The sequence below is a fragment of the Ursus arctos genome, unplaced genomic scaffold (genome assembly GCF_023065955.2).
Source record: "Ursus arctos isolate Adak ecotype North America unplaced genomic scaffold, UrsArc2.0 scaffold_29, whole genome shotgun sequence".
In the NCBI taxonomy this organism is placed as follows: Eukaryota; Metazoa; Chordata; class Mammalia; order Carnivora; family Ursidae; genus Ursus; species Ursus arctos.
The window spans coordinates 29,503,217-29,526,063 of NW_026622974.1; the positions used below are offsets into that span (position 1 = coordinate 29,503,217).

At 39.1% G+C, this 22,847-nt stretch overlaps 1 protein-coding gene across 1 annotated transcript in view; it reads right to left on the bottom strand.

Annotated features, from left to right (window-relative positions):
* Positions 1-22,847, bottom strand: part of IMPG1 (interphotoreceptor matrix proteoglycan 1) — a 124,550-nt gene that overhangs the window by 61,850 nt on the left and 39,853 nt on the right. The window contains exons 6-11 of the mRNA XM_026507043.4: positions 19,997-20,149; positions 13,738-13,796; positions 9,113-9,133; positions 7,480-7,727; positions 6,021-6,097; positions 5,033-5,111 (exon numbers count right to left, since the gene is read on the bottom strand). Of these exons, the coding sequence (XP_026362828.3) occupies positions 5,033-5,111; positions 6,021-6,097; positions 7,480-7,727; positions 9,113-9,133; positions 13,738-13,796; positions 19,997-20,149 (637 nt within the window). The remainder of the gene's footprint in view (positions 1-5,032; positions 5,112-6,020; positions 6,098-7,479; positions 7,728-9,112; positions 9,134-13,737; positions 13,797-19,996; positions 20,150-22,847) is intronic.

Here is a 22,847-nt window from a genome sequence, read left to right on the forward strand (position 1 = left end):
AAATAGGAGTGATCTTAACAGTTAATTGGCTCTGTAAGAAAGAATGGCTTAAGATCAACTACCTCCCAAAAATGTTAATAATAGAAGATCTCAGAATTTTATACAAGATTCCAATTCATTTAGTGTTCTAGAGGCATATTTTGCAAGTACTTTATCTTAAGGGATTAACTACTAAGTCAAACTGCTTAAACTGAGAGATTTCTATGAGTGCTTTATCGAGATTTTAATGGCTTGGTGGGTGTTTGGTGACACTAACCTTAAAAATTTTCTAGGCTAAATTTATCTCAGTAATACCATGGTGTAGGAACTTTGGAGTTCTGGTTGTCATTTTACCTGTGCATGGGAAAGACCCAGAACTGTCTTATGAGGGAGGGAAGTTTTGGTCTTGTCTAGAATGCTTGTGTTCTCCTCCCCTCATTTCCAGGTATATAAGTAAAAAGCCTTTTTATTAGGATACTTATTAGTTAGGGTCTTCATTTTTCATTAAGACATGGCATTTCTCTCCCCAGCTGGGCTGATGATGAAAGCATATGGGTCTGCCTTTAATTGGCAACACAGAATATTTGCACTCTAGGCCTATGTCAGCAAATGCAGGGCTTCTTGGTCAATACTAATCAAAAGCTGAGTTATGAGATATAATTTTTATTTATGGAGCATTGACTAAAAGTTATGCAGCATATTCATTCCTCTGGATACTCTAAAATCAATCCTTGACTTAAGGCAGGCTGTCAGAACCTAGCCCCTCATAGAACTGCAGTAATGAACTGGGCTTTGGCATTCATCACGCCCCTCCAGTGAAGCAAGTGCTAAGAACCTCAGAGGCAAATTCACGAGCCGCCCAAAGCAAACTTAAAGAACTATATAATGTTTATTTTGTATACAATTTTCCCTACAGAGTCATCTGATTTAAAAAACAAATTATTGAGGTGAAAAGATAAGATAAAATTTTAAAGTGAACGATTCAGTAATCGTGAGTTAGGAAATTCACAATGTTGTGCAAATACCACCTCTATCTAGTTCCAAAATTGCTTTATTACTTCAAGAGTCATCTGACTTTTTTTGCTTTCTCTTTTCTTCTATTTTTTTTCAATTCTTTAAAATCTTATTGCATTTCCTGCATGTCTGTAAATCATCATAAATCTTTTTTTGAATGAGGCAGGATTTTAGTAAAAAAAAATATAAAAAAACCTAACAATAAGCTCCAGTGCAGGAGCCTGAAGAGGAGGAATCAGAAAATAATGAGAAGAATCAAGAAGTTATTTTGTGGAAACCAAACGAAGAAGGAGTTTCAAGAAGGGAGTGGTCGACAGGAGCCCTTGCCAGGAAGATCAAGTAAAATAAAGATGGAAATGAGGCTGCTAAATGGATTAATTAGGAAGCCATCTGTGATTTTTGTGAAAATTGTGTCCCTGTAATGTATGGTTAGAGGTGAAACCTTGGTGAAACTTAAAAAAATTTCACAGTGTAATGAAATAGAGAAAAGAAGCTGTGGTTTGAAGGCAAAGCAAGTTTGAGGGAATATATTTTTTTAATGATGGGGTAGTTAAGCCAAACATAACTTAGTGGGTGGAGGAAACTTGACAGATGGTCCTGGCTTTGCAATCAGCTATGGTGTGACCTTGAGCAAGACACTTCACATTTCTAGCCTTGATTTTCTTATCCATGAAGCGCAGTAGCTTAACAGATTATATCTAAGATTCCTTCCAGCTTTAGTGTTCTAAAGTATAATCTTGAGTGGAAGGAATGTATAAATATAATGAGAACAGTAAAGCAATTTTGAAAATACAGTAACACACTCATCATAGATATAGTATCATTTTTATTAATCTACCTGAAATGCTGATCTTTAATAAAGTTTTATGATATAATGAAAGAAAGGAATCCAGTGAGCATTTACTATCAATAGTTTTACCAAAAAGGTTTGCTTTGTTTTATACAGCCAACTTAATTTTTTTTATTTTAAAAAATTTTTTAAACGATTTATTTATTTATTTTAGTGAGCGTGACAGACAGAAAGAGAGAGAGAAAATGTATGGAGAGGGGCAGAGAGAGAGGGAAAGAAATCCTCAAGCAGACTCCCCCACTGAGTGTGGAGCCCAGAGTGGGGCTCCATCCCAGGACCCTGAGATCATGAGTTGAGCCAAAATGAAGTCAGACTCTTAACTGACTGAGCCACACAGGCACCCCTACAACCAACTTTTAAATAATCTGAAAGTCAAAATAGTGGTTGATGTGGATTGTAGTGGATTATAAATGGCCACAAAGTTTTTGATACTTCTCCTATCTAGAGATAAGGTCTATGTTCCCTCTTCCTGAATTGAGATGAGCTCTATGGTTGTCTAGCCATTAGAATGTGAGGAAGTGACACTGTTTCTGAGCTGCTAAGAGATTGACAGCTTCCACCTTCTGGCTCTTGCAATACTGACTCTTTAAACCTATTGCTGCCATGTTTTAAGGATGCCCAAGTAGCCCTGTTAAAGAGACCTATATAGAAAAGAAATGAGTTCCCCCCATCTTCACTAGCCAACAGCTGTGGTTCAGCACTGAATTGCCAGCCACGTGAGTAAACCATTTGGAGAAAAGATTTCAACACCTGTTGGCTTGAGATATTCTAGGTGACATAATATGGGGCAGAGCAAGGCTGTCCTCACTGATCCCTTCCCAAATTTCAGGCTTATGGGCAAAATAAATGATTGCTGTTTTAAGCCACAAACTTTGGGAATGGTTTCTAGTGCAGAAATAGGTAACTGTATCATGCAGTTAAAATTTATTCACTGGCAATCATGTAAGCCAAACATAATCTTTATAGGTGGTTCTGCTTTCATGCCATATATATATTTGAGAAAAAACTTGTATTCCATAAAATTGCATTCTACTTGCACACAGGATTTATGAGGAAAGTAGGACTAAAGTAGACCACTCAAAACCTGTAGAATTTTTAAAGAGAGCCCTACCTAAAACAGTAACAATCTTATTAAAAACATCAACCATACCTAGTAATTTCTTTGACAACAGCTATAGAAATATTTTTCTAGATATGTGTCCTCTGGCAAGGGAAACAAAACCAAAATTAAACTATTGGGAGTATACCAAAATAAAAAGCTTTTGCACAAAGAAGAAAAGCATCAACAAAACAAAAAGGCAGCCTACTGAATGGGAGAAGATATTTGCAAATACTGTATCTGATAGGGGGTTAATATCCAACATACATAAAGAACTTACACAACTCAACCCCCCGAAACCCCAAATAATCCAATTAAAAAATGGGGAGGACCTGAATAGATACTCTTCCAAAGAAGACATACAGGTGGCAAACAGATACATTAAAAGTTGCTCAACGTCACTAATGATGAAAGAAATGCAAATTAAAACCACCATGAGATATCACTTGACTGCCAATCAGAATGGCTAAAATAAAAAACACAAGAAATAACAAGTGTTGGAGAAGATGTGGAGAAAAAAGGAACCCTTGTGCACTGTTCGTGGGTATGTAAACTGGTGCAGCCACTGTGGAAAACACTAGTTTCCTCAAAAAATTAAAAATAGAATTACCATATGATTCAATAATTCCATTACTGGGTATTTACCCAAAGAAAATGGAAACACTAATTTGAAAAGATACATGCAACCCCATGTTTATTGAAGCATTATTTACAATAGCCAAGATATGGAAGTAACTCAAGTGTCCACTGATAGATGAATGCATAAAGAAGATACGGTATACACACACACACACACACACACACACACACACACACACACACACACTGGAATATTATTCAGTCATAAAAAAGAATGAAACCTTGCCATTTGCAATAACATAGATGAACCTAGACTGTATAATGCTAAGTGAAATAAATCAGAGAAAGATAAATGCCATATGATTTAGCTCTTATGTGGAATTTAAGAAACAGGAAATGAACAAAGGAAAAAAAGAGACAAACAAAAAAATAGGCTCTCAAACATAGAGGAAAAAACGTTAGTTACCAGATAGGAGATGCATGGGAAGATGGGTGAAATAGAAAATGGGGATTAAGAGTACATTTATCTTGATGAGCACTGAGAAATGTATAGAATTGTTGAATCATTATATTGTACACTTGGAACTAATATAACACCGTATGCTAATTATACTTGAATTAAAAATATAAAATTTAAAAAGAATTAAAAAAATTAAAAGAAATCAGCTATAACAAATCTCCTGTGTCCTTTGCACTTAGAATCACAGTTCATCCTTATCAGCCTTATATTCTGGGGTTCATGTTTCCTTAAGGACATTTTTATGTACAGTTTCACCAGAGAGCTATATAAAGTGGAAAGCATAGGGGTTCTTGAAGCCACTAAATCAGCTCCTTCTTGCACTAAAAAAAGACTCTGCTGCAGAATTTTAATTTTTTTTCTTAAAGTCTTCATAAATTGCTAAAATTCCTTTTTAACTGTGATAAAGTTGAACCCTATTGCCTCAAGAATGAACAGTTCTGGAAATTCAAAAGTGAACCTAGAGGATTTGAATGTTTACTGACATCCTTACTTTTCAATTACACATGAACTAATCGGCACTAAGGAAACATATGTAGCAGAACAGATGGTATGAATGGTTAGGCCAGTACGTGGTGAACAGAATACATATATTGACTCTAAAGGCCCAATACTGTGTTGCCATAGGCCCTTATCCCTTATGACTTACCTTGTCCTGATGGACTCTCAGTTTCGAAGCCTTGTAGAGATGACTTTTCTGTGTGGGCAGCAGTTGGTACTGCTTTGGTTTCATCTTGTTTCACCAGTTCTATCAGGAAAGGGGTGTCAGTGCTCTCTGTGGGCCTAGGGCTGAGAGCCGAGGGAAGGACACTGAGGGTGTCCTCCTCTTCAGAAGAGGGTGATTCAATGGCTTGCTCTTCAGTTGGAAATGTTGGTGTGAGGAAACCTGAATTGAGAATGACTTTACCACCGCTAGTCTTTGAGGTAGTATCATAGATGGATTCCTCATAGGGGATGTAGTCAGCTAACATAGACTTTGTGGTAAAAAACTCACCAGGTATACTGTGTCCTGTTCTGTCCACTGTCTCAAGCCTGGATTGACCAAAAGGAAGTTCTGGACTCAAAGTAGCATCCTGAAGAATGAATTGAGAAAGACATGTTGAGAAGTGACATCTCCCTATATGTGAGAAGGGCTACACTCTGTATTTTTCTTTTTATTTAAATATAAGCAAATCATTTTGTAGTTGAATTGAATCTACTATGGATTCTTTTTTTTTTCTACTATGGATTCTGATATAGGTTCTGATATAGAAATTTGTCATGAAAGGAAAACATGCATGGATACAGTGGCAAAATATGATTAAATTGGCTTCTTGGCTAACTGAGTCTGCCTGGGTAGGGTTAACTAATAACTGAAATACTTTGAATTGTCTACCACATTTGAATTTATCGATTCCTTCATTTAAAGAAGGAATAGAGCTTAGTCAGCACTTCCATTTGTGAATATCCCAGTGAACTTTTGGCATAAATTAAGTGGATATAGCTTTAAATGAAATACAAAAATTATTACAGAATTTATTATTTTATTTTGAAGACATTATACTTATCAAATCCTCATAAATAAATATAGGTAAGACCTTAAGACTTAAGAACAAGCTTATAAAGTATGCTTATGTTTATATTTATTTCCAAAAGTCAATATTAAATTATATATTCTGCTTTAAGTATTCTTTTCAGTTCATGAACATGTGTTTGTTTTGTCAAAACAGCAAATCCTGACACTAATTGAAACAAAGATCTAAAAACATTGAAGAAAACTTAGAATTTTAGGGTATTTGAAATGCAAGTTGTATCATATTTTATTAATACAGAAACTGGAAGTGGGCAACAAAGTACTGCCTGTAAGACAGAGAAAAATTATAATTAGCATTGCAAAGAAGATTTTGCTCTGTTCAGTCTTTAAACTGATTTTTTTTTTTTTGATGGAAGCTTTTGAGGTTTTGTTCCTATTTGAAGAACAAAAGAACAACAAACTCACTTACCTTTATGATATCAGCCAGAAGTGTAGGCAGCACTGAGTGGGAGTCAGGATCGGAGTCTGGCAATGACCCAAAATATTCTGCAGATGAAAAATCACAAGTTTTGAGTATCTCTTTTTTTTTCTTTTTTTCTTTTGTGATTGGGCACTAAAACAGTCAGAATTGAAAAATGTGGCAATAATCAGTTTTTAAGGACTGGTATAGCAAATCATTAAGAAATCAGCATCACATAAACTAATGGTCATTGATGTGAATGATATACTGGAGGACAGATGCAAGGGGTACATCTTGTATGTTTATGTGATAAGAACAGTTATTCAAGTGGATTTTTAGGGTACTTAGTTTTATTGTATAGATTTGGATCAGGCAGGCAAATTGATTGGCTAGGTCAGTGGGGATGAAGGTATAAGGAAGCTAACAAAAAGAAATGGCTAGAATAAACACTGGAACCAAGGACCATTCGCAGACTCCTACTTCCACCTTGAAGCCTGATTCTCAGAATATCCCAGAAGGTTGAACAGAGACAAACCAGAGTACCAGATGGGCTCTGAGTCTGAAACTCACCTTTTCTTGCCTAGGATATTCTCTTGCCCTGCATGTTGTCCCAAGAGACCTTTTGATGTTTTCCAGTGTTGAGTTTGACTATGTAAACCAGAGAAATAGTACTGGCAGAAAATGCCAGTTTCATGCCGTGTCATACTAAAATAAAAGAGCATTTCTAGTTTCTATCTATTGTGCCAAGAGTGCTGGGCATAACGAGGAGTTCTAGGCTCTTGGATCCCTCCAGGTACCCTCTGAGAATCCTGAGTGTGCCTGATGGTCTTGTTGAATTTTTTAGATCCACTCTCTTCTCATCTCCCTGCTAATCTCTGCCCTAGGAGGTTGACTTATATGGACTATATCAATGGCTTTTTGCTTTCTGGCCTTGGACAGGCTTAGATCATTAGGCAAACCCTTCATGCCTAGAGGTAGTAATGGGGCCTTGCTGCTTCTGGCACCAGGGAACTATCCTATTCTTCTGTGTATTAGGACAAACTTTGTAAATAGTCCCTTTATCAAACTCTCCTCATGCTATCCCAGTTTGAATGGCCATCTGTTTCCTTCTGGGACTCAACCAATTTACTAAGTGAGGGAATCTGTTTGGGTTGTGCCAATGGAAGAGACCTGTCCATGGGTGCTTCTTTCTACTTGGACTCCCCTGGATGACTGTGGCTAACTACTGAACTGAAACTCTGGGCTTCTTCTAGACCTATTCTTGATGTGAAGTAGCACCAATGGCTCATCAATGAGACACAGGTTGGAGGGAGGGAAAAAAAATGATACCATTCATGATGTGTCTATCACAGAAATGACTGACTCTATAAGGCCCAAGTTGAAATGACAGTGACCATTAGACATTCTCACCTCCTAATATCACTGTCGGAATGAGAATAAAACCAGAACTATGAAATCACCAACTGACCATCAATGAACTGAATTGTTTCCACATCCAAGGATTTGTCTTCCTCTAGTGCTTGGCTGATCAGCTCTTTGAGGTCTAAAGCTGTGAGATAGATTTCTGGTTGCTTGTCCTCCTCCATCATTCCATGAGGAACTCCTTCACTTTCAATTTTGTTGGAATCAAAAGACAGGAGGTCACTTGCAGGGCTTTTTACTTCTGCACCGTCTCTCTTAAAGATGGCCATAAGTCGTGTCTCTGTGGAGCTTGAACTGTAGATGGCAGAGGACACATTCCACCCAAACCCATTGTTATATGCCTTGTAAAGAGAGTCATTATGTTGCTATAAAGATTCCAGACAGTTTCATCTTCTTTTCTGATGGGCTTTTAAAGAATATCCCACTTCAAAACTAGTTTAAATGTTTATCAGAAATTTGAAATGTGGAAGAAGAACTGACATATATTTTAGTAGTTAGATAGAATGACAAGATGGGGGTTAAGTCCAGCTTGAAGACTGGCTACCAACTGAATGAAGTGACTGAATCAAGATTTTTACTTTATTCTTTATGAAAAAGTATTAATTGTCAAGAGTTGCTATTATTCACCAGTGTTTTGGGGGGCCTTATAAGTAAAGTCATGAAGTGCCAATCAGCAAGAAGGATGAATCGTCCTTTTCTTCTACAAATAGCCTTCTTTAGGGGGGTCTATGAAAGAGCAGCATAGGATACAGCAGGGAGACAGAAGTATGTACATATTGTAACCAAGGCAAAGCTTTATTTCTTAAGGTTATTTCTCTTCTACGTCTTTCAAGAAGTATTTTTTAATTAAAAAACAAAATTCTAAATCAAACACAATTTTTTCCCTCAAGCTGCTTTTAAGATAACATCTTAAAAAAAAGGTGTGAGAAAAGAGAAAGGGAAGTAGTATATAATTAACCATATTTATTATCATATTTATTGACTTGATGCCTTTTTGCATATAAAAATGAAATTGGATTCTCTATAACTCTTTCCTCTAGGATCAGGTTACCTTTTAGTTTATGCCATAAATCCACACAGAGGGATGCAAAAGTGTTTTAAAGCCTCCAGAACTGATCATGTGTACTCTTGGCAGTTCTTTGGGCCACACTATCAGTCAGAGTCTACAGTTCATTATTTCACTAGTCAATTAGAGAAGCCAAAGCTGGATTCTTATTACTGAGCTCTCCAAGGTATAGTGGGCTCTGTCCCAATTCAAACTGACCTTGGAACCAAGGAGCAAATTAGTTTCTCTTCTTTATTACAGACTTAGGTTGGCTGCTTGTACAAGTGTGCATTCGGACAGACAATTTCCCATCACAAATGATATTTAAGAAATTGTTAAAGCATGCTTGCCTCACAGAAATGTGTTTTTATGTTTTTCTAATTAGATTTTGAATTTTTCAGAATACACTTTCACTGATCAAATCATTGTTTACATACTTATCTAATGTAGTGATTTGACTTGAGTTTTTTTCTACTGAGTAAGTGATCAATTACTCTCATTTAAATAAGATACAAATAAAAAGCCATTGGCTAATGCCAGACTTCATATATAAAAATTATTTGTAAAAGATCAGCATATAAATTTGTGGGGGAAAAGGTACTATATTTCAAAACACTAGAAAAGTCCAAATTACCCATCTCTTCCTTTCTTTGGTCTTCATTTCACCATATGCAATGGGAACATGCAAGAGAGAAAGAATTTTTTATTAAATTTATTAAGATATTTACTGAATCATTTCAAATACAAGAGAGAGAGAAAGAGAGAGTGAGAGAGAGAGAGAGAGATTTCTTTCTTTCTTTCTTTCTTTTTTTTTAAGATTGCAATTGTACTACTGGGTATTTACCCCAAAGATACAGACGTAGTGAAGAGAAGGGCCATATGCACCCCAATGTTCATAGCAGCATTGTCCACAATAGCTAAACTGTGGAAGGAGCAGAGATGCCCTTCAACAGATGACTGGATTAAGAAGATGTGGTCCATATATACAATGGAATATTACTCAGCCATCAAAAAGAACGATTTCTCAACATTTGCTGCAACATGGACGGGACTGGAGGAGATAATGCTAAGCGAAATAAGTCAAGCAGAGAAAGACAATTATCATATGGTTTCACTCATTTATGGAACACAAGAAGTAGGAAGATCAGTAGGAGAAGAAAGGGAAGAAGAAAGGGGGTGGGTAAACAGAAGGGGGAATGAACCATGAGAGACTATGGACTCTGGGAAAGAAACTGAGGGCTTCAGAGGGGAGTGGGGCGGGGGATTGGGATAGGCTGGTGATGGGTATTAAGGAGGGCACGTATTGCATGGTGCACTGGGTGTTACATGCAAGTAATGAATCATGGAACTTTACATCAAAAACTAGGGATGCACTGTATGGTGACTAACATAATATAATAAAAATATTATTAAAAAAAAGATTTTATTTATTTATTCGACAGAGATAGAGACAGCCAGCGAGAGAGGGAACACAAGCAGGGGGAGTGGGAGAGGAAGAAGCAGGCTCCCAGCGGAGGAGCCTGATGTGGGGCTTGATCCCAGGACCCTGGGATCACGCCCTGAGCTGAAGGCAGATGCTTAACGACTGAGCCACCCAGGTGCCCCAGAGAGACAGATTTCTTTCCATTGTCTCCCATGTCTGCCCAGAGCTTTGAGGGAAATACATAAACTGCCATCAGAATATGGATGGGGATTTTGAGAGCCATATGAATCTCAGGAAGTAAACAGAATTATATGATGTTTCTGAATAGGATTCAATCTTAGTTCAAAGATTGTATATAGTTTTTATTTTTATTTTTTACTTAAATTCAATTAGCCAACATATAGTACATCGTTTGTCTCAGATGTAGTGTTCAACATGTACTTTGGTTCTCTTTGTAAACTCTTTGATTTCTTCATATTCGTCCCAAAGTGGTGGCAAATACACATTTGCATCTTACATTTTGGGTGGTGCTGGTGCCAGGAAGTTTTTAAAGAAAGTATTTTATAAATGAATTTCTCACCCTCTGAGTAGCATTAAATGATTAATTTAATCCTGCAGGTAATTTATCTGAGATTGGACACTGGAACTGGTGTTTTGTGGACTGATTATTTTTCAAATTGCCTTAATCAGTAAGCCTTGAGGGAATGGTATAATTCATCACGGAACAGGTTGCAAGAAAAATAAACACCTGTTTACTGAGTGGGTGGTCCGCACCAGGCAGTTTATATGCATCCTCATTTAATCTTTTCAACAACACAATCCCCATTTTACAGAAAAAGGAACACACACACACACACACACACAGAGGAAGTTGTTAGCTGAAAGGTGGCAGAGCCAGGATTCAAACCCTGTCCTGCTTGACTTCAAGCCTGGGCCCCTTTGCCTTGCCACTACCTGCTTAAGCCTCAAAAGAGGCCATTTGGTCATCAAACTGACAAATATTTTGGACTTCTCTGGGCATATGTATGAATTTAGTTTAGAATCTATGTTCGGGTTTCTCATTTTACATTTCAGATGATCTTTGTTTACAAAGACACTCTATACATGTGATGGGATTTGTGCTGCTGTTCTTTCTGCCTGGAGTATGAATTCTTTTAACTTTTATCCTTTGATAAAATATGACTGAAATAGACGTCGCTACTACTTTGCTTCTGTAGAAGCAGGGGAGAATCTATGACCACTCACTGGGGATGCTCTGTGGGAGGGACTTCTGTACCAACTAGACATTCATTTAGGGCCTGCCTCTTGCTTCTTTCAGCAGTGACTTATAGTTTGGTGAGAGGCAGGGCTCCGTGAGCCGACACCGTGGTCCTGCTCATTAAAAAAAATATTGCATTGAAATATAATTGTCATGAAATAAACCGGACATGTTGAAGGTGTACAGTTTGGTAAGTTTGACACTATACACCTGTGCAACCATTACCACAATCAAATTAATTCCTCCCAAAGTTTTACTCATGCCCCTTTGAAACCCTTCCCTCCCATCCTTTCTGTCTGACCCTCCCCAAGCAACTACTGATCTGTTTTCTGTCCTTACAGATTAGTTTGTGTGTTCTAGAGTTACATATAAGTGGAATCATAATACATTCCTTTTCCTCTGGCTTCTTTCACTCAACATAGGCATTTTGAGATGAACCCATATTGTTGTATATTCTAATTGTCGTATATTCTAATCCTTCCTCTGCTGAGTAGTAGTCTATGGTAACAATATTCCACAATTTGTGCTATCTATTGCTCTGTTGATGGACATTTGGGTTGTTTCCGGTCCTCAGCTATTCCAAATAAAGCTGCTATGGACATTTATGAACTAGTCTTTGAAAGAGTATACCCTCCAATTAGATTAAATGATTGTTAATAGTTTCCCATGTTCGCTATAAGAGATAAAGCAGTATTTAAAGTGGATCTTTTTCTGTTCGCCCTTATAGTTGTGTTGATAAATATCTGTCCTCACAACTTCCCAGATGTGTTGGGAGAATCAAATGAGGTCACTAATAAAAAACGTACTTATTAAACTGTAGATCAGGTTTTATCCAAATGAGCTGACATAAAGACAGTATCAGGAGATTCGTAGGGTTTTAGGGGATCCGGCTCCATGAGAAAGCAATTTCCTTCATACTAAATTTACTTTACAATATTCTGAGCATTGCTAGTTATGATTAAAACCTTGCCACACTCATAAGCATATTGTTTATCGTATTCCGGGTCAAAATGTTTTCTGGGAGACTAAATATTCATTCCATAATGGAAATCGTTGGGAATATATGGTCAAATTTACTTTATAAGCCTCTTTGGCAGAATTAAGAATAAAGTTTTACAGAGAGAAACACATGGGAAAGATGCAGCTTCAGTGGATATACCTTTTTTACCTTGTGAAATTTCATCATCCTAACATTTTCATTTTCTTCTGAAATAGATTTTTTTTTTATTATTAGTTTTTCATTCATTTGAAGGGAGGGCATAACGAGCAATTTGAACATTCCGCAAGAGGACTGTTCGTATCATTTCCTTCAGCTTTAAATGAAACATCTGCTCTTTAGCTGCAGTGGCTTGTCCAGAAGACCTTGCCATCTATGCAGAATATTCTACCATCACCTTTTATTTCTCTCTAATCCATCTGATTTCACGTGGGATATTGTGGAGCAGCTTCTTGAAATAAAGAAAAATGAGTCTGCTGTGGTACATATTAAGGGTTTCATCTTTTATAACCTTCACTTTTCAATACTTTCTTCCTCTGGAGTCATACAAATCAGAGGGGTCTGAAAGCTTTGAAAGGAAAAAACCGGTGGAGCTCGTCCAGAAGCTATTCTTTGAGTGCGGAAACTTGCTCTGGGCACTTTCTAGCTTTAAGACAACAGAGAGTGGAGGGGCCAGGAAGTACTCTGGGGGAGGCCTTCTCTACCCACTTTACAAATCCCTCCTTGGGGCAGGGAATCTCGGTCTGACACGCCAGGGCTGCACATACCCTGTGGCACATTTAAAAAAATAATCATATTTTGACCCTACCTGTAGATGTTTTGAATGAGAACTTAGAAAGAGGATGCAAAACTTCTTACCAAAAATCATGAACCCACCCAGATTCCAGCGCTGAGATGTTAATGGATATAGGCCTGTTTGTGGGGAAGCCATGGGAATATAATCCTGCTTTAGCATGGCACTATTCTTCAATTTCATTTCCTTTATTTAAAATTGTTAATTTAATAATTTTCACATGGTAATGCATTACTACAGTTCAGACGTCAAAATGATAATAAAAGGTATATTTTGGGAAGTGTTGCTTCCACCTCTGTCCCTTTCTACCCCATTCCTTCAACTTCCTTATCTCCTAAGTACTACTTTTTATTAGTTTCACCTGATTCCCTAGGGTCAGCCTGATTTGTTTCAATAATGATGATATTTAGCATTCAACAGGGAACCAGGCAATCAGACACTAAGGTAACTAATTGCTACTTCTTTTGACCTGTCTCTACTGAGGTGTTCTCCTAAGAGGTTCGTTAATAACATTGCCTAGGACAGCAGATGAGCTCTCTGCAGAGAGCAGTGTTTCTGACTCCAGAGGGAGGAAGGAATACAGCTCCTGTGTTACCCCTTAAAAAAATCACCTAGAGTCATGTTCTAATTAGACAATTCCTTTATCTGAAATGCATTCAGTTTTCAGGATTTGACAGAGCTAAACAACTAGGGGGAAAGGAACCTTATAATCCTCATGACACTGCTTTTAAAAGAGGACAGAGAGAAAGTAATTTAAAAATTGAGAAGAGTCTGATTCTCTTACTTACCTAAATCCTAGCACATGGATTTCTTTGAATCCTGGAAGTTTCTTAAATACCTTTTGCATCTGCAGAAAGAAAGAAATTTATGAAACATTCTTTGGCTCTACTGGGTCAGATCTTACCTAACTGAAAAAGTCTAAACACTTTTGATGAGTTCTGGGAAAAACATGAAAATGGAAAATCGAAGCAACTATTGAGGCCAAATTTTTTGTTCTTAGTTATTTCTGAAACCCAGAGGAAAGTGTTTTGATATTTACTTAAAAGCTGCAATTGGGGGGTGCCTCGATGGGTCAGTTGTTTAAACATCTGACTCTTGATTTTGGTTCAGGTCATGATCTCAGTGGAGCCTGCTTAAGATTCTCTATCTCCCTTTGCTCCTCCCCACCCTGCATTCTCTCTCTCTCTTTAAAAAAAAAAAAAAAAAGCTGCAATTGGGTAATTCTGATCTGCCTTAATGGTTACTTTAAATAGAATATGAAATAACTTTAAGGTGGTACTTGGAAGAAACTCTTTTGGCTACAGTATTTTTATTTATTTATTTATTAAAGATTTTATTCACTTATTTAACGGAGAGAGAGACAGCCAGCGAGAAAGGGAACACAAGCAGGGGGAGTGGGAGAGGAAGAAGCAGGCTCCCAGCGGAGCATGGAGCCCGATGTTGGGGCTCGATCCCAGGACTCCGGGATCATGCCCTGAGCTGACCGCAGATGCTTAACGACGGAGCCACCCAGGCACCCCACAGTATTTTTATTTATACACACAGAATGACTATTACATTTTCTGAGTTGAATGAGATGATTTGGAAAATATAATGTTAAAGAGATTACTAAAATCAAAATGGCTGCCGTAACTAAATAAAATGGCACAAACAGACTCTAATAGGTTAGATTCACACGTAGATTTATGTGGATTTTACAATAAATTTTCTTGATTAGTTTGACCTTGCTAATGAGGCATATTATCAGTATTTTACAATTGCTATACTCAGTGACTCCTGACCCACTACAATCTGGCTTCCGCCTCTGGATTTGCCCAGAAGGGAGGGTTTTCTCCAGGCTGTTGGCTCTTGGCTCTCTCCAAATCCAGTGGCATTTTCCATTCCTCTTCCATGGTGTGCCTGCTTTTTTTTCGGGTTCTTCTTCTATCTCTAGGACCACTTTCTCAGTCTTCTTTACTCCATCTTATTCTTGTCTGCACTCTCTACTTTAAATATAAAGACTCTGGAAGTTTGCATTCTCGGCCTTTATCTCACTCTCCCATTTATTCAGTGAGGTTGACTGTAGGTACCTGCTAGGCTCTGGGGACACACTGCCACATCGATGGGCACTGCCCCATCCAGCTTACTCCTGTGCATGCTGGGAGGCGAGACCAAGAGGAGGGATAGCTTAGTAGTGAAGCTTGGAGGGGAGAGCAGGGTGAAAGTGAGGCTGAACAGGTAAGCAGGGACCTGGCATGGTCCCCCCCTCCTTGGGGGATCTCCTTTTCTCCCATGGCTTCAGTGATCACCTGAGACATAGCTTTGAGTTCTAAACATGAATATCCCAACTTGGTCACTAATTAAATGTGTCCAAACCAGAGTCATTCTCTTCTTTCCAAGTCTGCCTTTCATCCTGGGCTATCCTAGCCAGGTTCATAAACACTTTTTGTGCATCCTCGATGCCAGAAAACCCAGCAACATTAATACCTTCCTTCACATCCAGTCACCAACTCCTGGTGGTTTGAATATCATATACATTTTGTTTCCACCATGTTCTTATTCCCATGGCAGGGGGAACCCTCCCCATCTCCCCTCCTTTTTGCAGAAATGGTTTTCTGGGTGTGTGTGCGGAAAGGAAGGAGAAATTTTGGGGAGGGATATGTTGGGGCAGGAGGAAAGGAGGAGATGTCTCCTTGACTACCTTTTTATTTCCAAGGTAATCATTCCATATCTGTTGTTCTTCACGAAAAATCCCTTGATGGGCTGCATTGAAGAAGGTCCAATTCTTTAGAATGGCATTTAAGACCCTCTACATTCTACTCCCCCCCATTCCCCAAGTACTTTTTCATTTGTTCTTCCTGCCATCATTACCTCCTTGGCCAATATTGTATCCTCTAGTCTCACTAAACTAAGGCCTATCTCTCCTCAAATACAACATGTACTTCCTCCAGACGTCTATGACTTTTCCCCCCTTTAACCCAAGATGCAACTTCTACCTTCTGCTTATTGACTGCCCACACCCCCATCTTTCAAAACCAACTCAAATGCATTCTCTATTTTTTTTTTAAAGATTGTATTTATTTATTTGAGAGACAGAGAGAGAAAAAGAGAGTGGTGGTGGGGGGGGAGAGAATGAAAAAGAGAGGCGGGGAAGAGAGTGAGCAGAGAGCATGAGCAGGGGGAGAAGCAGGCTCCCTGCTGAGCAGGAAGCCTGATGTGGGGCTCAATCCCAGGACCCTGAGATCAGAACTTGAGCCAAAGGCAGATGCTTCACCGACTGAGCCACCCAGGTGTCCCAAACACATTCTCTATTGAAAAGCATCTGTATAGCCCTGAAGCTGAATTACTTCTTCTCCCTACTACTCCAGAACTTATTACAGTACGTCCCATAAAACAGTCTATGAGCTGCATGATGTCTCCCTCACTGAGATTACACTCCTTGGGCTCAGGGACCATGTCTTATTTATTCATCTTTATGTCCCTCTCTCCCAGTACCTAGAAGATCATTATCCACATAGTAGGGACTCAGCAAATTTTGTTTAATTGACTTGAGCGCCTTTCTTCATTCTCTAAACTCATCTACGTGCCACTGCATCGTCACTGTATCTCAAATTACTCCTGACTCTACATTATCTATGCCAAGGACTAGGGCAGTGATGCAGAGATAATCCCCAAATCACTTACACTGGGCTTTGAAATGCATCACGGATTTCTTTTTCCAGCAGACTGCTTTACCTCCTAAATCATATTTTCTTGCACCAATGTTAAAAATAGTTTTCATCCCTTGAGTATATGGTAACTGCAGTGATGAAGGTAGGCCAGCTTTTAGGTGATGAGGTAGCTGTGTAGGCTTGAGTTTAAATATTGGTTCTGCTACTTTCTAGCTGTAAGGCCTTGAGTTTATTGCTTCGTCTCTCTGAATCTGATCTCCTTAGCCAAAAAGGGATAACAATACCTAAATTGTGAGGCTCCTGTAAGGAATAACTAATAAGTGCCTCACACACAATGGGCAAAGAGTTGATGATAGTGTATTATTGATTTACTCAGTCTCTATCTCCCCTACTGGATTACTAGCTCCTTGATAGCCCAATTTTCTTTTACTTCCTCAGTGGCCACCTGCCATGGAGCCTGACAAGAACAGACAGAGCAAGCCTTCAGTCAGTTGCTTTTGAAGGACTCAATGAGGGGAAGGACAGCGTGAGGGTCTGCATAGGGGTCGGGGCAGGGAGCCTGAGTAATAAGTTTCTGTGCCTCCGCTACCACCCCCGCCACAGGCCTAACAGGGGAGAGCTAGGAGTTTAGGTTATGTGGATCTGGTCTTTATTATGGGGGCAGGTAGGAAGGAGCTGTGTACGTGCTTCAGGTCTGTTCTGGCCTCCCGTGACAAATAGCTCTGGGGCCACGAGGCATTTGTTATGCCATTCCAGTAACAACACCGGGGACTGAATGCTTTAGTGTGAGCAGCAGTTTCTGGAGCAGAAGATTCAGACACTGACTTGTTCCTCTTTCTTGTCCGGGATAGCCGAGATGCTGTTATACAGGTGAAAACAATCAATCAAGCACTCCAGAGAAGCCCACAGCTGCAGCAGGGAACATCTCCAGGCAGAGCCGTCCTCCCCTCCAGGAGTGCTCCATGGTACTGGCTCTGATGGAGGGGAATTTTACCTGTTGTCCATGTCCTCTTTGTGAACCTGCCTGTGATTGATTAAGAGTCAGCTCTGCTTAGGAGGGTGCAGAAGGCATCTCAGGGAGGAGATGACAAAGGCCTTCAGTTAATTCTGCTAAATAATCTTCTGGGGACCTTCCAATCATGGAGTGCTAACCACTAAATTGCTAATTAAGTGCCCGGTTAACCTTATTAATAATACTAACTGCACAGGGGCCTCCCTGATTCTGCTGGAATGTATGTTAACGGGGCTATAAAAAGGCAGCCGTGTTGAGTTCTCGTGAATGTTTGCACAGGAGAAAGCATTCAGACAACAACTAAGCATTCCTTTTGACATTTGTATTAAATTGCTCATTAGGTTTATTGTGGAAATTAAATTACTGCAAAGCACTGTCCATTAATTCCTGATTAGGCCTGAATGGCTGTGCTAATGCAAGTATGGGCTGTGGTGGAGCTGGGTAGTTATGGGCTGGCAGGCCGCGAGTGGTCTGGATTGCTCAGGAGCCTGGAAAGGGAACAGAAGCTCTAAGCAGAGGGGCTCCATTTCAGAGAAGCCAGCAACCGTGCAGAGGAACCAGGAGGACTGATGTGATGGGTCTCTGGAACAAGACCGAGCAAGACATAGCCTTTTGGCTAATAAGGTTTTCAGAGTCTAGAATGGACATGTTTATTTGATGCTGGTACAAAAACCTCTGCCTCACAGAGATTTATTTGGGAAGAATAGGAAGTATAGTATAATGGTTAAGAACAGGGTTCTGGTGCCACGCTGCTTGGCCAACTATCCAATTTTGAAGATACTCTGACTATACTAAGAACTTTCTGAAAGAATATTTCGAAGAACAAATAGGAAGTTAACAGACTATTCTTTAATTCATTCTATCTAATAATCCATGTCTAAGTACTTCCCTGGTTCATAAACACCCATGCTGACGCTTTCTCTTTGAAGTTTGTAGAAATGATTCTCTACATTTTATTGACTGAATGGTGATGCAGGGAGTGGTTGGAGGTTTAAAATTTTTGCTTATTCATCTTCTCTCCAGTTGAGAGGAGGTAAGCCTTGAATCCTCCACGTATGAGAAGTAGGGGCCTGTGCGTTCCCTGGCCATGCTGTGTGAGATGCTTGGGTTATCCATAAATGTAGTTCATGGTTATGCTATCTTATGAAAGCATCTATTTTCAGCTGCATTTCTACAATTACTGAATATTTAACTGCATCCCAAGCTCCGCATTAGGAGATAAGTCTTCAGAAATAAAGAAACTGTTCCCACCCTCAAGGGGAGTCCCAGAGGCTGAAGGCAGTGAGGGTGTTGGGTGAAGAGGGAGAAACGGAGACAACAAAGGCCATAGACGTGTAAACAATCTCAAGACAGGGTGATAACTGTTGTGACAGTAGTGGGCACCGTGTGTTAGCTCGGAGGGGAGGTACTAACCCAGGATGGGTGGAGAGAACTTTCCTTGATGAAGTTTGTAAAGTGAAACACAGGGAAACAACACCGCAGATGGAGGAGGCAGCATATGGAAAGGCTAAAGGTGAGGAGATTTGCAAGCAGTTTCCACTTCCTGTAAAGTAGTGTGTAAGGGAGGGGGATGGGAAGGAGCTAGTGTGAAGGTGAAGCTGGAAAGGAAGGCAGGGCTCTTATCACGGTGTGTAGATGCCAGAGTCAGCACAGTGGTTTGGATTCATCCTGAGGTAAATGAAGAGGTGGGCAGAGGTGATGATGGTCAGAGATGGAAGTGACATCTTGGGGCAGCTCCTAAGTTGATGCTGGAAATGTCATGGCTTTAAATTGCATCAAATCGCAAAAGTGGCAATATTATATAAGACACATATGCGTTAAAAATTCATATTTTAATCAGGCATATTCCCTAGCTGGTGCTATAGAATATGTGCTTAGTGACTTTCAGTTAAAGGAGATTTAAAAACCTACTATTTATTTATTTATTTATTTATTTATTTATTTATTTTTTAAAGATTTAATTTATTTATTTGACAGAGAGACAGCCAGCGAGAGAGGGAACACAAGCAGGGGGAGTGGGAGAGGAAGAAGCAGGCTCCCAGCGGAAGAGCCTGATGTGGGGCTCGATCCCAGAACGCCGGGATCACGCCCTGAGCCGAAGGCAGACGCTTAACTACTGAACCACCCAGGTGCCCCCAAAACCTACTATTTAAAGAAAACCTAAATGTAAGTATAGATAGAAAAGCTGGAATAGAAAAACTTTTCTAGAGATTCATTTGCCCTAACATTTTGGGACCTGTTGCACTTTTTCCTTCTTTCTAATGGCTAAAAATGAATGTCTAGTTACAAGAAGTTGAAACTGTTAGTTCAAAGGGGTTAAGTCCTGTTGGCTCTCAGATTCTGATTGTTGACTTGGCCGTGGTTGTGTGGGGTGGGTTCACGTACCTGGAGTTGAGACTTCGCTGCCAGCTCCTGATAATATGGGGACTGGGAGTCCGTGAGTTCTGCCTTGAACTTCTGGTTTGCCAGTGTGATGCTCAGCTCCACCTTCTGCTCCAGTGGGCCCTCGGGTACCTTAGTGGATTCTGCTTTTCTTTCCTAAATTAAAAAAATCAAAGTCTTCTATTAACATAATCCACAAGCATATGGCAATATTAAATAATATATATTGATATTGTCTCAAGAAGTGTTTCCGGTGTACAGCACAGTGATTCAACACTGCCATACATCACCCTGTGCTCATCATGACAAGTGCCCTCCCTAATCCCCATCACCTGTTTCACCCATCCCTCAACCCACCTCCTCTCTGGTTTCCATCAGTTTCTTCTCTATAGTTAAGAGTCTGTTTCTTGGTTTCTCTCTCTTTCTTTTTCCCTTTGCTCCTTTGTTTTGTTTCTTAAATTCCACGTGTGAGTGAAATCATATGGTATTTGTCTTTCTCTGACTTATTTTGCTTAGCATAATACTCTCTAGCTCCACCCACATCCTTGCAAATGGCAAGATTTCATTCTTTTTTATGGCTGAAGAATATTCCATTGCATATATATATACACCACATCTTCTTTATCCATTCATCAGCTGATAGATATTTGGGCTGTTTCCATAATTTGGCTATTGTAAATATTGCTGCTATAAACATAGGGGTGCATGTATCCATTTGAATTAATGTTTTTGTGTTATTTGGATAAATACCCAATAGTGCAATTATTGGATCATAGGGTAGTTCTATTTTTAACTTTTTGAGGAACCTCCATATTGTTCTCCAGAGTGACTCCACCAATTTGCATTCCCACCAATAGTTCAAGAGGGCTCCTTTTTCTCCACGTCCTTGCCAACACCTATTATTTCTTGTGTTGTTGATTTTAGCCATACTGACAGTTGTGAGGTGATATCTCATTGTGGTTTTGATTTGCATTTCCCTGATGACAAGTGATGTTTCTCTTGGCCATCTGTATGTCTTTTTTGGAAAAATGTCTGTTCATGTCTTCTGCCTTTTTAAAAATTGGATTATTTGTTTTTTGGGTGTTGAGTTTTATAAGTTCTTTATATACTCTGGATACTAACCTTTTATCAGATATGCCATTTACAAATATCTTCTCCCATTCCGTAGGCTATCTTTTAGTTTTATTGATTGTTCTCCTTGCTGTGTACAAGCTTTTTATTTTGATGTAGTCCCAATAGTTTATTTTTGCTCCTATTTCCCTTACCTCAGGAGACATATCTAGAAATAAGTTGCGATGGCTGATGTCAAAGAGGTTACTGCCTATATTTCCTTCTAGGATTTTTATGGTTTCCTGTCTCACATTTAGGTCTTTAATACATTTTGAAGTTATTTTTGTGTATGGTATGCTAAATTGGTCTAATTTCTTTCTTTTGCATGTTGCTGTCCAGTTTTCCCAACACTATTTGTTGAAGAGACTGTCCTTTTCCCATTGGATATTCTTTCCTGCTTTGTCGAAGATTAGTTGACCATATAGTTGTGGGTTTATTTCTGGGTTTTCAATTCTGTTCCATTGAGCTATATGTCTATTTTTGTGCCAGTACCATACTGTTTTGATTACTACAGCTTTGTAATATAACTTGAAGTCCAGGATTATGATGCCTCCAGCTTTGCTCTTCTTTTTCAAGATAGCTTTGGCTATTTGGGGTCTTCTGTGGTTCCATACAAATTTTAAGATTCTTTGTTCTAGCTCTGTGAAAAATGCTATTGGTATTTTGATAGGGATTGCATTAAATGTATAGATTGCTTTGGGTAGTATAGACATTTTAACAATATTTATTCTTCCAATCTATGAGCAAGGAATGCCTTTCCATGTCTTTGTGTCATCTTCAGTTTCTTTAATCAGTGTTTTATAGTTTTCAGAGTACAGGTTTTTCACCTCTTTGGTTAGGTTTATTCCTAGGCATCTTTTTTTTTTTTGATACAATTGTAAATGGAATTGTTGCTGCTTGAACAATTATAGTCTGTCCTTTCTCCCTGCACTGACTACCAGATAGCTTGTTCACTGTTGATGAAATAACACATCACTTGTGCTAATCTCCTGACTGAAGATCCTCCTCACTGCTCCCCATACTCACCTCCAGCACTAAAACACAGGGACACAGACACACAGACACACACAGACACACACAGACACACACAGACACACACACTTTTTACTCCTTACTAATATTTTATGGTTCATTTAAAATAATATTTCCTCTGATCATTTAGGGCAGAAATCTTTGCCTCCTCTAATCGCCTGAAGCAGTGAATAATATTTGAATTTCTCATTTAATACCTATGCCATACTCACCTAGGGTCTTTTTATATGCTAATCTTGTCACCCCACATATAATCTCTTGAATCCAGTACGATTCTCACACTTCATTAAATCTCCCAAAGTTAAAAAAAAAAAAAAAGTGGCCACTTTTGCACAAAATTCTCTGTGAATATACATGACTGGCGGTCACATCCTTGGCAACCTGTTCTGGTCTATCATTTTGTTCCGTTCTATACATCTGCCATCTTCAAGTACAGCATTTAGATTATTTTGTTGTACTTAGGCAGGAAATGCGTCTTCTTCGTCTTAGGATCTTCGGCACACACCCCAATTATCTGGCACATCAGAGGATTTTAGTAAAACGCTGGTGAATGAAAGAGTAAGTGATAGATGCGGGTGGTAAAAAGGATAAGAGAGGATGTGGTGAATATGCAATGAAATGTTCAGGGGATATTTGCTGCAGAAGGGGGGGGATCTATACTGGATTTTGAAGAATATGGGACACAAGTAATGTGAGAAAAGAGAAGGCAAAC